The sequence below is a fragment of the Vombatus ursinus genome, unplaced genomic scaffold (assembly GCF_900497805.2).
Source record: "Vombatus ursinus unplaced genomic scaffold, bare-nosed wombat genome assembly UNPS02014832.1, whole genome shotgun sequence".
Taxonomy (NCBI): Eukaryota; Metazoa; Chordata; class Mammalia; order Diprotodontia; family Vombatidae; genus Vombatus; species Vombatus ursinus.
This window is the reverse complement of record NW_020954610.1, coordinates 77,238,012-77,253,686: the sequence shown is the minus strand read 5'-3', so window position 1 is coordinate 77,253,686 and position 15,675 is coordinate 77,238,012. Positions and strand designations below refer to the sequence as shown.

At 38.3% G+C, this 15,675-nt stretch overlaps 1 protein-coding gene across 2 annotated transcripts in view; it reads left to right on the top strand.

Annotated features, from left to right (window-relative positions):
- Positions 1 to 15,675, top strand: part of LOC114025979 (coronin-2A-like) — a 159,734-nt gene that overhangs the window by 141,586 nt on the left and 2,473 nt on the right. For both annotated transcript variants that reach the window (XM_027839530.1, XM_027839529.1), the window contains exons 9-11: positions 8,711 to 8,823; positions 11,895 to 11,985; positions 14,387 to 14,664. In XM_027839530.1, the coding sequence (XP_027695331.1) occupies positions 8,711 to 8,823; positions 11,895 to 11,985; positions 14,387 to 14,664 (482 nt within the window). The remainder of the gene's footprint in view (positions 1 to 8,710; positions 8,824 to 11,894; positions 11,986 to 14,386; positions 14,665 to 15,675) is intronic.

Below are 15,675 nucleotides of genomic sequence, written 5' to 3'. Positions count from 1 at the left end.
GTATGAGGTATAAATCATAAAATATTCCTATGATAAGAAAATAAGGTTATAAAATTTAATCTCTTTATTTTATAAATAGTAAGCCTGAGGCCCAGGGATATAATATGATTTACAAATGGTCATAAATTGATGGGATCACAGAATCTTAAAATTAGAAGGGATCTCCAAGGTTCTTTAGTACCACATGTATGTGAACCTTGAGTTCTTTCTTCAAAATCCCTAATAAATAGTCATCCAGCCTCTGATTATATATCTTAGTGATGGGGAATTCACTGCCTCACACAAGGCAGTCTTATTATTGGGATAGGAACTAGACAAGATTTCACAGATATAGAAAATTTCCACATGTGGAAATATCCTCTACCAATGCAGTTTGGCAATTTCTTTGGAACTTGTAGTCTCATAGAATTGCCAGGGGTTCTGAGAAGTTAAGTAATTTAACTGGTCACACAGTATGTGTCAGAGGCAGAAATTGAACCCAGGCCTTTGTGGCTTCAAGGCCGGATCTTGGAGCCTCTGTGCCATGACTTCTTCCATCATTTGGCTAGCTCTAATTGTGAGAAAGTTCTTCCTTCTACTGAGCTGAAATCTGCCTACTTAGAACTTTGCAGTTCTAACCTATAGAACCACATAAACTAAGTATAATTTCTATTCCCTATGACAATCCTTCAGGAATTTGAAGATAGCGATATCCTTATACACGCACATACTCCACTATATTCTTCTGCAGGCGAAACATCTCCAGTTCCTTTAATTAATCCTAAAATGACATGATTTTGCATATCCTCACTAGCCCAGTCACCTTCCTCTAGACCTGCCCCAAAGTGTCAATGTCTCGCTTAAAATGTAGTACTGTAAACTGAAACAATACTTCATCTGTTATCTATGTGGGGCACTGGCTAGACCACTGGGCCTGGAATCAGGAAGAACTGAGTACAAATATGACCTCAGACACTTACTAGCTGTGTAACTCTGGGCAAATCACTTAACCTCTGTTTGCCTTAGTTTACTATCTGTAAACTGGGGATAATAATAGCAACTACCTCCAAGATTTGTATGAGAATCAAGTGAGATAATATTTGTAAAATACTTAGCATGGTCTGACACATAGTAAATGCTATATAAATGTTAGCTATTATTATTATCATATATTGTTATTATCTGGACAGTTCAGAATCGAGGAGGCCATTGCTTCCCTTTCTTCTAGGCAATATGAATAGCTACTTAGTGGCAGACCTGGGGGTCCCCTGACTCCTAGCCCAATGTTTTTTCCAGTAAATCTCTGCAGCCTCTCATGGCAACTCAGACAATGGAATTTTAAATGCATAACTATTGCCTCTGTGAAGTAGACCTTCAAGTTTAGTAGAGTTGGTAATTAACTAGGAATTTGTACATAAAAATGACATAAAAAAGATATGCATGGAATATAATTATAATGTTTTCAGCGTTCTCCTACTGTCCTAGCTTCATGTTATCATGGTTTCTCACTCTTCTCTGATCCCAATACCTTAGGCTCTGAAACTTTGAGACTCTTCCTCTTAACATCTATCTGTCCTGTGTCTGTCTCCCAGGGCCCTCGTCTCCTTGTCCAATAAGTATGAACAGGTGCTAACAGGTTAATTCTTTATCTTCCTAGGTAACATATGAATTGCATTTGGACCTCAGAATACATTTTCCTATGAAAACAATATTTCCCTTATGACTAGGCTCTCAGGACAGGCCACAAAGGCCTTTTCAGTCCACAGTTTTTCAATATCTCAGTGATCTTGTCAATACAGGTTACACTTTCCTGGGTACCATACGTGCTCATCCTGTGTAATTCTTGTCCATGTCCTCCCATAGATCCTTTATTGAGGATCCACCCAATGGGCCAAAGGCTGTCTGCTAGGTCTTCTAACATTCCCTGGGTATGAGACTCAGTCTGTTTTCCCTCACTCTCACTATATGGCCAGCCCACTTCCTCCAGTTAGCTGGAGGACCTCATTCTCTCTAGGGAATTCTTAATCCATTTGAATTCTACACCAGACATCCTCCTGACAGTGACAATTATGTGGGGTGCACACTATCTGCTTGTTTTGTTCTTCTCTTGATACTGAGGATGGTTTAACAATAGCTACATCAATTGTATTATATATCCTCAAATATGCTTGAGTGATACATTACTAGGGGAGAACCTTTAAGACAGCATTTTGCACTACTGAATCAAATGCTTTAACAATGAACAAACAAGGAACCCTGAGGGATCTTGTGGGCTATACCTTTTAGTCAGTTGTCTGTCTGAAGACACAATCTTTAATAATGAACAATTTGCAGAAGCCTGCTTCTTTCCTTTTCTTTTTTTTTCCTTCCAAGGGCACCCTTATATGTTTGTAGAAAGTCAGTGTGATGTCATAAATAAAATGTTAGACCTACAGTCAGAAAGACATATGTTCAAAGCTTGCTTTAGACACTTAACTAGCTGTGTGTCCTTGGGCAGGTTACTTAACCTTTTTTTTTTTTTTTTGGCTTTCTTCATCTACAAAATGAGGAGATTAAACTTAATGACCTCTAAGGTCTCTTCCAGATCTAAATCTATGATCCTGGAATGATTCTTATAAAAATGAGCAGATAAGAATGTGAATCAGGAGTGTTTTTGACCACTTTGGAGACAAAGTCATTTTGAAATCATTGAGAGAAAGATTTTCAAGATATCTATAAAGAAGGCACAAAATGGAAGAATTGAGGAAAAAATTATGAATTGACATTATTACCAACCTCAAAAATCATCCAGTCAAGCACCTTAGTTTACATATAATACAAGTAAATCCTAGAGAGATTAAATGACACCCCAAAATCCCACATTTAGTTAATGGCAGAGCCAGGACTAGGACTCAGATCTTCTAAATCCTAGTCCAGAGCTCTTTTTAGAATGAATGAATGAATGCATGAATGAATGAATGAATGAAAATACATGAAGCATTCATTATATACCAAACACTGGGCTAAGCACTTACAGTACAGATAGAAAAGGAGAGAGAATTCTTGCTGTCAAGGAGCTTATATTCTAATGGTAGGTATAACACGTATAAGAGGTTTTAAATACAAGTTGGATGAAAAGGTCCCGTGGTCCTTAGCAAAGAAAATGCTAATGTAACTTCTTTAATATCATTTCCACTATTAAATTATATCAGTTCAGTATCAGAAACTGAACCATCAACTGCAGGGCAGAGAGAAAGGCTCAGAAATACTAAGGACATAGCAGTGAGAAGGATGGCTAAGCCCAGAAGTCCTTGGGTTAGGTGACTGAGCTGACAATGTCTAGGGACCACAAAGCATACAGGCACAGCAAATGGTAAAGCCTTGTGGTCCTCCATCTCATCAGGAGGAATAGAATTGTTGGTTCCTATCTCATCCACATCCTGTGGGCAAATAGTTTGAGGGAAGGCAAGGGGGTAGGGTAACTCTGATGAAGGTGGCTCTTCCCACTACCTGAAAAGTCCTAGACAGGTTCTTTGAAAGCCAGAGAGGTCCAGGGAGGGGGCAAGGGGAGAAGTTAAAATTAACCCTTATCATTCTTCTACTACTCAGGATTGTGGAGGCTGGTCTTCCATTCCTTTGACACAGTGAGGAGGGGGAGAGAGAGAGACAGAGAGAGAGAGAGAGAGAAGGTAGGGAGGGAAGACAGAGGAACAGAGTTGGACCAAAAGAGAGGGAGAGGGAGGAAAAAAGAAAGACAGGAGAAAGGAAAGGCAAGAAGAAAAATGAGAAAAAGAAGAGACAAAGAAAAAATGGGGAAGAAGAGAGGACCTTCACCCCCAAAGCCATGATTCATATACTTAATGTTCATGTTCCAAACTCCCTGCTCCCCATCCAAATGTCTTGTACAAAGTCAATCAGTCAATAAACATTTATTAAGTGCCTACTAGGTATTAGGGATCCTGCTAAGTGCTAGGGATGCAAAAAAGAGGCAAAACAAGAGACCAAAGACAATCAGAGAGCTCACAGTCTAATGGGGGAGACAAAAAAAAAAACAAATAAATATGAACAAGCTATGTACAGGATAAACAGGAAATAATTAAAAGAGGAAAGACACTAGAATTGAGAGCTATTGTGCAAGGCTGCCTGTAAAGTTGGGACTTTAAGAAAGCCAGTAGGCAGAGATGAAAGGGGACAACATTCCAGGAATGGGGAAAAGCCAGAGAAAATGCCCAGAACTGAGAGATGGAATATCTCCTTCGTGGATAGCAAGAAGACCAATATCACAAATAGAGAGAGTACAGAGTAAGAGTAAGAAGACTGGAAGACTTGGTGGGAAGTGGGGGGGAGGGGCTAAGAACGTAGGTTATGAAGGGCTTTGAATGCCAGAGGAATTTTTATTTGATCTTAGAGGTGACTGGAGCTTATTTTGTAGGAAGGTGACGTGATCAGACCTGTGCTTTAGGAAAATCATTTTGGTGGTTGAATAGAGGATGGTTTGGAGTGGGGAGAGACTTAGGGAAGGCAGACCCACCAACAGGTATTGCAATAGCCAAAGTGTGAGGTGATGAGAGCCTGTGCCAAGGTTGGGGTAGTATCAGAGAAGAGAAAGAGGCGTATTCAAGAGATGTTGCAGATGAAATCCACGAGCCTTGGCACCAGATTGGATAAGGAACAGGGGTGGGGGGGGAGAAGAGGTGAGGATTGAAGGATGATACCTAGATTGTGAGCCTAAAGGACTGAGGTTGGTGTTGCCCCTTGATGGTAGTAAGGGAGTGAGGAGGGGAGGAGGGGTTAAGGGGAAAGATAATAAGTTCAGTTTGGGACATATCAAGTTTAAAATGTTAAACTGGACATCCAGTCTGAGTTATCTGAAAGGTAGGTGGAGATACAAGAGTTCAGCAGAGAGGTTAGAGAAGGACAGGTAGATTTGAGACATCAATATAGAGATGGTAATTAAATCCATGGGAGCTGATGAGATCACCATGTGAAGAAGTACATAGACAGAACACCCAGGAAAGAACTCTGTGAGATACCTCCAGCTAGAGCAAATGACCTGGCTGAGAATCCGGCAAAAGAGGCCGATAAAGAGTGGTCAGATAGGTAGGAGGAGAACTAGAAAAGAATGGTATTCCAAAAACTTAGAGAGAAGAGAGTATCAAAAAGAGAGTGATCAACAGTTCCAAAGGCTGCAGAGAGGTCAAGAATAAGGATTGAGAAAAGATCACTAAATTTGGCCATTAAAAAATCATTTGTAACTTTGGAGAGAACAGTTTCTGTGGAGTGATGAGGTTGTTTATGTGTAAGAAGCAAGAGGAGAGAAAGCAGCTGACTACCACCAAAGTTCCCCTGGCCTCTTCTTCTAGACATAGTTACTACTTGGACAGAGGGGTTTTTCTTTGAAAGAAAACACAAAAAAGACAGCTAGGTGATGCAGTGGATACAGCCCTGGCCCTGGAGTAAGGAGGACCTGAGTTTAAATCTGGCCTTAGACTTTTACTAGCTCTGTGATCCCCAGCTAGTTGATGCCAAAAAGAAAAAAGGAGACTCAGAAATTAGTGATTGTACCCAAAGAAATTCATGGGATTTCTGGAGAACTAATTTGCCTAAAAGTCTTGATTCTACTAAACCTAACATATCCTTCTTTAAATAAACAAAAAGAAAGTCAGTTAGAAGCCCAACCCCTTAACAGAGGGTCTTAACTTTTTTTGTATCATGGACTCCTTTGGGCAGTCTGGTGAAGCCTATGGATCCCTATTCAGAAAAAAAAAAGTTTTTAAATGTATAAAATAAAATACATACAAATATTTAAAAAACCAAGTTCCTAGCTTCCATGTTAAGAAGTCTGGTATTAGAACAACTGAAATGTACACTAGGCACAGCATCAACTTCCAAAATAAATTCCTAAAAACCCAAAGTCATTGCCTCACAAACACATAGCTCAGAACTTTTCCAAGTGCCATGAAAAACCTTTGCTTCAGGAATCAAAGATGAATTTGTTTAAGGATTAAAACAGAACTGAATGATGAAGAAATGAAAATTAAAAGATGAAGAACTGAAATTAAAATGTTAAACTGGACATCCAGTCTGAGTTATCTGAAAGGTAGGTGGAGATGCAAGAGTTCAACAGAGAGGTTAGAGAAGAACAGGTAGATTTGAGACTCATCAATATAGAGATGGTAATTAAATCCATGGGAGCTGATGAGATCACCATGTGAAGGGGTTGGGTTTTTTTTTTTGGTTTTTTTTTGGAGCAAATGTCTGAAAGGGTCAACAATGTCTCAAAGAACTTGGATGACTCTTCTCCCACTGTTTATGCAGAAACACATGGCATGGTTTGAAGCAGCTTCAAGAGCAAAGTCAATCAACCAACAAGTGGTTACTGAAGGCTTGTTATTTTATGTATCCAACCATATGCTTCAGTCTATGGGAAAAAACTAAAGAAACATGGATATATACTCTGTTGTAAATGGCCTTGCCAGTCTAGGGTTGAATAGTAGGTAAGATTAGCACAGTCAATGGCACGTAAGCAGGAACTTATTAAAATTTGATTTATATAGAACAATCAAGAGAATCAAATGCTAAACTATATGATATTGATTGTGAGTACAATAGGTCTTCAGAGGGAAAAATTACTTTTACTGAAATAATCAGAAAAATCTGTGGAGGAGAAGTAAGACTTGTACAGTAATACGATGTAATTAATGGAAGAACCACTGGACTTGGCACCTGAAGACTTGGATTTGAATCCCAACTCTTATGTTGTTGTTCAGTTGTTTCAGTCATGCCCAACTCTTCATGACCCCATTTGGGGTTTTCTTGGCAAAGATACTGGAGTGGTTTGCCATCTCCTTCTCCAGCTCATTTTACAGTTGAGGAACTGAGGTAAATGGGGCTAAGTGACTTGCCCAGGGTCCCAAAACTAGTAAGTGTCCAAGGCTAGATTTGAACAGCGCAGCACTCTATCCACTGTGCCACCTAGCTGCCTCCAAATCCCAACTCTACTGCTTACTAGATAGAAATTCACCCTCTATTAAACATTTTTTCCCTTTATATGACCAAGGATGTTATGAAGATTATAACATAGTCCTCATTATGCTGATGTGTTGAATGTTAATAAATATGGTTTAGTGGAAAGAGCACTAGATTTAGAGTCAGAAGATAAAAAAATCCCAGTAGCTGCCACTCACTGGCAAGATATTTAGTCTATTTGAACCTCACTTTCCTTCTCTGTAAAGTAGAAATAATATTTGTCTTACCATACATGACTGTTGACAGGGTCAAATCTAATAATGAGTCCTTCATAAATTAGAATGTTCTATACAAATTATTGTTGCTCCCATAAGATTCTACTTCATTATGCCATTTTATGGTGGTGTCTTTGCATCCCTAAAAATTATATCCACAGATGACACATTCTAGTAGGTCTGAACCAAGCTGAGAAGACTTAGAGTATACACAAACTGGTGGTAGACCATGCTAACAGTCATTGGAGGATTGGTCAACCTAACTTCAGAGACCTCATCATTGTAAGGCTGGCCACCAGGCAGTAAACTTGTATTAGCCACAAATGGATGAGGCATGGAAAGGCTGTGATCTACATCAGAGGATAATTCACTCACATTGAGAAAGTGAAATGATGGATCTTTAAAAATATCAGATAGAGTCAGATAATGGAGGGCCTTGAAAGTCAGGTAGAGGAGTTCATGTATTTGATGCAGCAGGCCATAGTCAGCCAGAGAAGATTCAGGCAATGATGGATTAAAAGGAGGGATAGATTAAGTGAGGGAGACTAAGAGACTATTGCTGTAATTCTTATGCAAGGTGATAAAAGCCTAGATTAGTGAGGTAGTAGTGGAAATGGAGAGGAGGAGTAAAACCGAAAGGCATTTTGAAGCAAGAAAAAATCGAATTTGGTGACTTATGAGATATAGGAGATGAAGGAAGGGAATGAATGAAAGATGAAACCAAGGTTTCTAGAATAGAAAATCTAGAAGAGGGGTGGTACCATTAACAGAGATGGAAAAGAGGACTTTTTTTAGAAAAACTTTTGCTTCTTTAGAGGTCCTAAACTATATCTATTAAGACATATTAGAATTGAGCCTAGCAGAGAAGCTATTTTCCCTCCTGTCTGACTAATACTGATGTGAAGGACAAAAATCAAGTTCATGAGCTAATCATGATTTAACCAATGAACTGGGAGTCAGGAGCAGAGGCATAAGTTAAACTTTGGTCCTCCAGACCACACTTTTTCTAAGAGTCTTTCCAGCCCATTATCCTAAGACACCTTGGATCCCAAAGCATGATCTATGACCAGATACTCTGGGTTTAGTTTGCCAGTGTTGGTGATATATCTTTGGGGTACACATTTATCATTTCAACTGTACATAATTCTTTATCCCCATCCTCAGAAAAATAGGAATACTGTGATCATTTTCATGGCCTACCTCACAAAGATAGCAAATAGTATCCTGAGTAGAGGAGGGGGAGGAGAGGAAGAAAAGCCATTGATTGAATTTTCAGGTACATACTCACTAAATAGGAAGTATACAATTTAATTGCAACTAAACAACAGTTTGACAGATATTTATTTAGCACCCATGAACAAAGTGGTATGCCAGTTTCTAGGGATACAAAGGCAGCTAGAACACAGACTTTGCCCATGAGAGCTATGTCCATGTAGAGCCCAGTGGACCACTGTTCAAGTATTAGTCATTTCCCATGATCTCTTCTTTCTCTTGGATCTTTCCATTAGGAATCATGCCAAAGAGGGGTCTGGATGTATCTTCCTGTGAGATATTCAGATTCTACAAACTGATAACAACCAAAGGTCTCATCGAGCCTATATCAATGATTGTCCCTCGGCGGGTAAGTGGCTTCCATAACTAAGCTATTACAGGGAAGAGAGATCAACCATAGCACACCACCTATGAAAATATTTCATTATGCCATCGGAGTGAATGGCCCATATACCTCTGCTTCTATGCTGGCATGAAGAGTGTTCTCATTGCTTCCAGATCCTTATGTAGCATAATTTCAAGAGCGTTTACCATACTGGTTGTCCTCCTTTGGATGTTCTCCAGATTTTTCACATCCCTCTTAAAATGCAGCTCTCAAAACTAAAAACAATATGGCAGACACGATCCAAACAGGATAGAGTACAATGAGACTATTACCTCCATTGTTCTGAATATACTTTTCTTAATGATGTCTAGGACCATCTTAGCTTTTTTGTCTGTCATATCACACTGCTGGCTTTTGATAAGCTTACAGTCCACCAAACTCCCTCCATCCCTCCAGCACCCCTAAGATCTTTTTCAAATGAATTATTATTTCTACACCTCCTCATCTTGTACCTGCCAAGTTGATTTTTGAACCCAAGTTTAAGACATTACCATTATTCCCATTAAACTTCATCTCATTAGAGTTGGCTCAATATTCTACTCTGTTATTTTTTGGTTCCCAACTCTATCACCCAAAGAATTAGCTGTCCCTTCTAATTTTGTGTCAGCTGAAAATTTGATAAGAATGCCATGTTTGCCCTTCTCTAGGTAATTTATGAAAATATTAAGCAGCACAAGGACAAATCCTTGTGGCTCTCCTTGCCACCTTCTTTAAAGTTTTCCTCAACCCATTCATGATAACTCTTTGGGCCCAGCCATTCAGTTCCACATCCACATAACTGTAATGTTCTTTAGCTCTCTATCTTGTCCACAATAATAACATGAGAGAATTTGTAGAATTCTTTGCTAAAACTAGGTAAGAGATAATCTAAAGTATTCTAAAGCAGGGGTGGGAAGCTGGGGAGAGGGGAGAAAGAGAGAAAGAAAAAAAAGAGAGAGAGAGGGAGGGAGGGAGGGAAAGGAAGAGGGAGACAAGGAGAGAGAGAAAGGAAGAGGGAGACAGGGAGAGAGAGAGAGAGAGTTAGTTTGGCATAGACTATACTCTTGTTTTTGTTATCTAAATTTGGCCAACATTAATAAGCATGAACACATCTACATACAAAGAAAAGAAAAAGAGAATTTCATATGAAGCTGAATCTCCATTCCATCTTGCTTATTTCCTTTTTTGAAGTATATAATAAATTCAATATTTTATTTCTTAATTAAATTTTTTTAATTAATGAAAATCCATCTTCTCTCCCTCCCATCTTCCTCCCCCTCCATTTGAAAGAAAGAAAAAAAAAACTTTTACAACATGTATAATCAAACAAAACAAATTCTGACCATGTCAAAAAAAAATCTCAATCTGCACCTCTGTGAGGAGGTAGGTGGAAAACGCTGATTTCAAAGCTATCTCATTTGTTTGTATCTCCCTCTGAATCTTATTCTGTTTTCTTCTATGTATTCTTTTAAGTGGCATGGACTATTCTTAATGAAACCATTCTGGTCTTTTGTGTTCACTGCTTCCTTTTCTGAATGTTCATTATTCACCAGATATGTTCATTATAAAATTAATAGAATTCTAAATTTTTGTGAGGAATTAAAGTCAAGTTCACTTCCCTACAGTTTTCAGATTACACTCTTATTTTCTTTTCAAAATTCAGGACAACATTTGCCCTTCTCCAGTCCAGTCCCCGTGGCACCATTCTCCATTCAAAGGTCACTGACAGCAGTTCCATTCAGGATTCTTTCAGAACTTTTGTTTATTGTTCATCTTGGCCTAGAGATTTGACCTTGTCAAGGTCCACTTAGCACTCTCATCCTATCCTGCTTATCTTGAGTATCAATTCACTCTTAGCTTTTTAAAATTTCCATTTATCTTTAGTATCAATTCTCTTTTCAGTTAAAAAAAAAATATTCTTTTCCTTGACAGAGAACACAGAAGCTGCTCCACCTTCACTCAGTCACTTTCCGTCATCCCATTCACCATGAGCAGCAATCTTGTCCCTTTTTTTATCTTCCTTTTTTTCCATATGATGAAATTTTGCCTACCCTTTTTGTTATCCTTATCATTCTTCCAGCTTCAAACCACTCTGAGTTTTAGGACTCCTGAGAATATTTTAAAAGCACTTGCCAAGTTCTGAAATTCATGGTTTGTTAACCTGTCCTTGCTGCCATCTTTTGAATGTCCTTTAAAATCTAAGTTGGTTGAGGAGTCATCTTTGCACAGATGTTCTTCTTAGAATTCTCCTCCGTTCCTTTCTTCCTCATTGGAATTCTCTTTGTGTCTTCAGAATTATCTTGAAAGCTTCCTAACACTGATGAAGTGATTTCTTATCTAGAATCTTAGGCCACTGCATCTTAGCTATCCTTTTTCTGAAACCTTTGAAATGTGTTCTCCAAAAGTTCAAGACGAATATTAGACTATGCCTGGCATTCCTATCTGCTGTCACAAATTCTAAGAAGGAGTCAGTTCCCCACAAGGGTCCCATAATTTCTAAACCAGTTTATTGAAAGGATCATAGATTTGGAACTTTCCAGCACCAAGACTTCAGAAGTCATCTAAGTCAACTCCCCAGATGAGGAAACTGAGGTCCAAGTGTTGCTATAAATATTTTGAGTATATGAGAACTTTAATTAATGGCCTCATTTGTAAATATGCCTAACAGTAGAATCTTTAGGTCAAAGGGTGTAGACATTTTAGTCACTTTAATTCCAAATTGCTTTCCAAATTGGTTGTAACAATTCACAATTCCACCAACTATGCATGATTATATATCTCTTTTCACAACCCTCCCAACATTATCTATTGATCATATTTTGTCATTTTGTTGATTTGCTGCATGTAAGGTGAAACATCAGGATTGAATATTGGCCTATCATAGGACGTATGTATTAGAGAACCTCAACATTAAAAAATCAGTCTAACCTTATTAATTTGCATATCAGAAAAATGAAAGTACTTCTTAAGCCACATATAATTATCGGTCAGCAGTAACAACTTCATTAGGTTATCATTGCCTTGACCATATTACATCTTTTTGTTTGTCTTTGTAGTCGGAATCCTACCAAGAAGACATCTACCCCTTGACAGCTGGAGTCCAGCCAGCTCTAACAGCACAGGAATGGCTGAGTGGAATGAATAAAGGTCAGGATTTCAAAGACAGATATTTGTCTTCTTGTGCAACAACAATAAAAATCACTCAATTGGCCTACTGTGGCTTCAGTTGAAAAATATTGTGAAATATGGTGCCTTTAGTCAAGGTCTAGTGAATTATTGGACCCAAAGCTGACATGAAGCATTTTTCTTTACCTCGTCATTTCCCAAACAATTATTGTTGTTATTGTTTAGTCATTTTAGTCATGTACGACTCTTTGTGACCCAATTTGGGGTTTTCTTGGCAAGGATACTGGGATGGTTTGCTATTTCCTTCCTTCTCTAGTTCATTTTACAAATGAAGAACTGGGACAAAAAAAAAAAAAAAGGTTAAATAACTTGTCCAGCGTCACACAGCTAAGTAAGTGTCTGAGGCCAAATTTGAACTCAGGAAGATGAGTCTTCCTGATTCCAAGCCCAACATTCTATCTACTGCACCACCTACTGACATAATGTGCCCACTCTCTTTTCCCCACATTATTTTGTGGCTGTGACAGATGACTCTGAGGGTTGTCTCTGCAACCCGTCTGATACCTACCCCAGTTTCAGATGGGTTACAATGAGCCTCACTTCCCTCCCCTTTTCAAATGGGTTGTGATCTTCATTGAAGAATTTATTACATTATCTTTTGTGGTTTTTTCCAAACAAAAAGGATTTTTTTTCTTTGTTCATTTTTCAATTAACAAGCCTTTCTCTCTTCCCCATCCTCCAACATAAAAAAGAGAATCATTATAAAAATATGCATAACCAACTAAAACAAATTCCCACATTGTCCACATCCAAACAATTACATCATCTTTTCCCCAACACCCAACTCTTCTAAATTTCTCTATGAAGAAAAGTGTTCCTGTCACCCGAGTTCACAAACTTGATGCCTTCCTGGTTGCCTCACACTCCCTCACCCCACATATTCAACGAGCTGCCAGATCTTATCATTTCTACCACCACATCTTTCACATCTGTCCCCCTTCTGTCTTCTCAATAGCCACCCCCTCCCCGTAGATAAGGACTCTCACGTCTTGGCTGTACTAATGCAATAACATTCTGATTGGTCTCCCTGTCTCTTTTCTCTCCTCTTCAATCCATTCTACACACAACTGTCAAAGTGAGTTCCTAAGATGTAGATCTGGCCACATCATTCCCCCACTCAGTAAACTCTAGATCTGGCCATATCATTCCCCTACTCAGTAAACTCTAGTAGATCCCTATTGACTCTAGATCAAAATATGATTTCATCTTTATTTCATCCTTTTAAAACATCTATTTGTATCAGTTTTTAATATATAATAAATAATATATAAATATATTTATATATTATATAATAATTATATTAAAATATAATATATCTTTTATATGATATAATAATTATATAATTATCATATAATATATTACATAATAATATAGTAGTACTTGTATATACAATAGTGTAAAGAACTTATGAATCTCAGCCTTGTTTATTTATTTATTTACAAATAGGTAAACATGCACTTGTTGGTGATATAGGCTCCAAAAATGTTTTCTGTGCAATCAAAAAAGTCTGGAGACCACTGATCTAGTCATTGGATCTAAAGGGTCATATCTCTATTATCTTAATTGAACTAATAATGAAAGATTTTGTTTTAAATGTATTTAGAACTCATAGAGTCCTTGTAAAGGAAACATTTAGTTCATTTTGTACCTTTTGGTAAAAATATCATCAGCAATATCATGTCTGGAAAATTGGTTGTATAGCTTGAATGTCAGAGGGACCCAGAAACAGAGTAAGATAATGAACACATCCTGGTCCAAAGCCATGTACTCACAGTCACGCAGCTAGTAAGTAGTGGAACTGAGAGATAAACCCAGACTTCAAGTCCAATATTTGTTCCACCATCCATTCCTATTTGTTAATGTAAAATCCCCTCTTCATCAAAGGGCATTGCAACAGTAGTGTTGTTACCTACCTATAGCTAATGTTGTTAGTGAGTGTTTGGTGATAACATCCCTCAGAATTTCTTTCTTCTTTCCTCTGCTGCACTGGAATCCCACCCTGACACAAACAAAGCACATCTCACCATTTGGGAGCAACCCACTGGCAAGCTATTCTTTGGGAAACACCAGCCTAAATTGTATCATTCCTCTTAAATGGAAGTGCCAAATACCCAGCAGCCATGAGGCCCTGATTGTGGCCAGAACCAGATGAAAATGTAATTGGGAAATATTTAACAAAATAAATAAGTACAATGCAACAAAAACTAAGTCAGTATGCGTCACGCAGGAATCCTCATGTATGGATTTCTGTTTGAGTTTGACACCACGGCTCTAAACCTTTGAAGCTTACCCATTGCCTGCCTCTATGTGTCGGTAAAGATGTGTGAACGGTATGCTCACCGTCACTTTATTTGTCTCCCAGGGCCATTGCTGATATCTCTGCGACCAGGGTCTGACCTTGTAAACTCTCAACGAAAGTTTCCTGAAAGGACGCTACCCAATTCTGTGCCTCTGGAATCAAATAGGTATCAAGACAGGATAGAAAGGAAAACAGCGTTTGAGGATGCCAAGATGCCATACAGGTTCCAGGATGAGAGAGAATCGAGAAAAGGAATGGATCAATTACAAGAGGACAGGAAAGCTTGGCTTTCAAATGGCTTTGATCCATTTGAATGTCCTCCACCAAAAACAGAAAATGAGGTAAGATTATGTGACAACCAATCATTGGGAATGGGCTTCTCTGGATGCCTAAGATAGGGATCCGCTCTAGAAAGGAATAAACAATGCTGTTTGTGAGGTCCAGACATAGGCAAGGGAATAAAAAAGGGTAAGGGAGAGAAGGGAAGGAAGGAGAAAAGCACAAGAAGGTTAAGAGGTAATACATGGCTTGGGGAGAAGATGAAAGAAGAAAGCTAGAGGAAGAGGTAGAAGGAAAGAGAATGTGAAGGTCAAAGGAGGAAAAAGATGTAACTATTAAGAGGTATATATGATGGTTCAGGAAAAAGAGAATGCCACTAGTGGAGACCTCAGGTTGCTTACCTTTACTGGAAAGCCTCATTCTTAAATTCAATTGACTTTACAAATATTTTGAAAAAATTAGGCCTCCCAACAGCTCAATGAATCACAAGCATTTTAATTCCATTATACAGATGGTAAAACTAAGACCCAGCATGATGTCCATGCCACTTTCAGAAATGGAAGCCAGAAGCCCCAGTTTATTGATTACCAATATTTATGTAACTTTGTTTAAAACTGTCTGGCACCTGCTTATATTTCAAATACTCAGGTTTCCCTGCCTTTGACCCCTAGTTCTTACTGTTTGCTGTAACCATAGGTTACCCAAAATAATCTATAAAAATGTATTTATAAAAATCTATAAAAATCAAGGTTTTCTTTTTTTTTGTTAGCCAATTCAATAAGCCAAATTATTTATAATGGCTTCTAGAATGGCCCCTTTGGAAAGAGTACAATATTTAGAGGGTTAGCAGCTCTTTGGGTTCACTTTAAGTTCACTTTCCTTCTTACAAGTGACTATAAATTTCTTTGGAAAGAAGACCTTTCAAACCATACCTTATCATCCCTTTTTTTTTTTCTTCTCCCTTTCTCCTTTGACAAATCCCCACATTTCCCAATGCACCAAGAAGGTAAAGAAGCAGATAGATGGGGGTTCACTCAAAGGGTTGGTCAATAAACTATTCCAGATGCTCTATA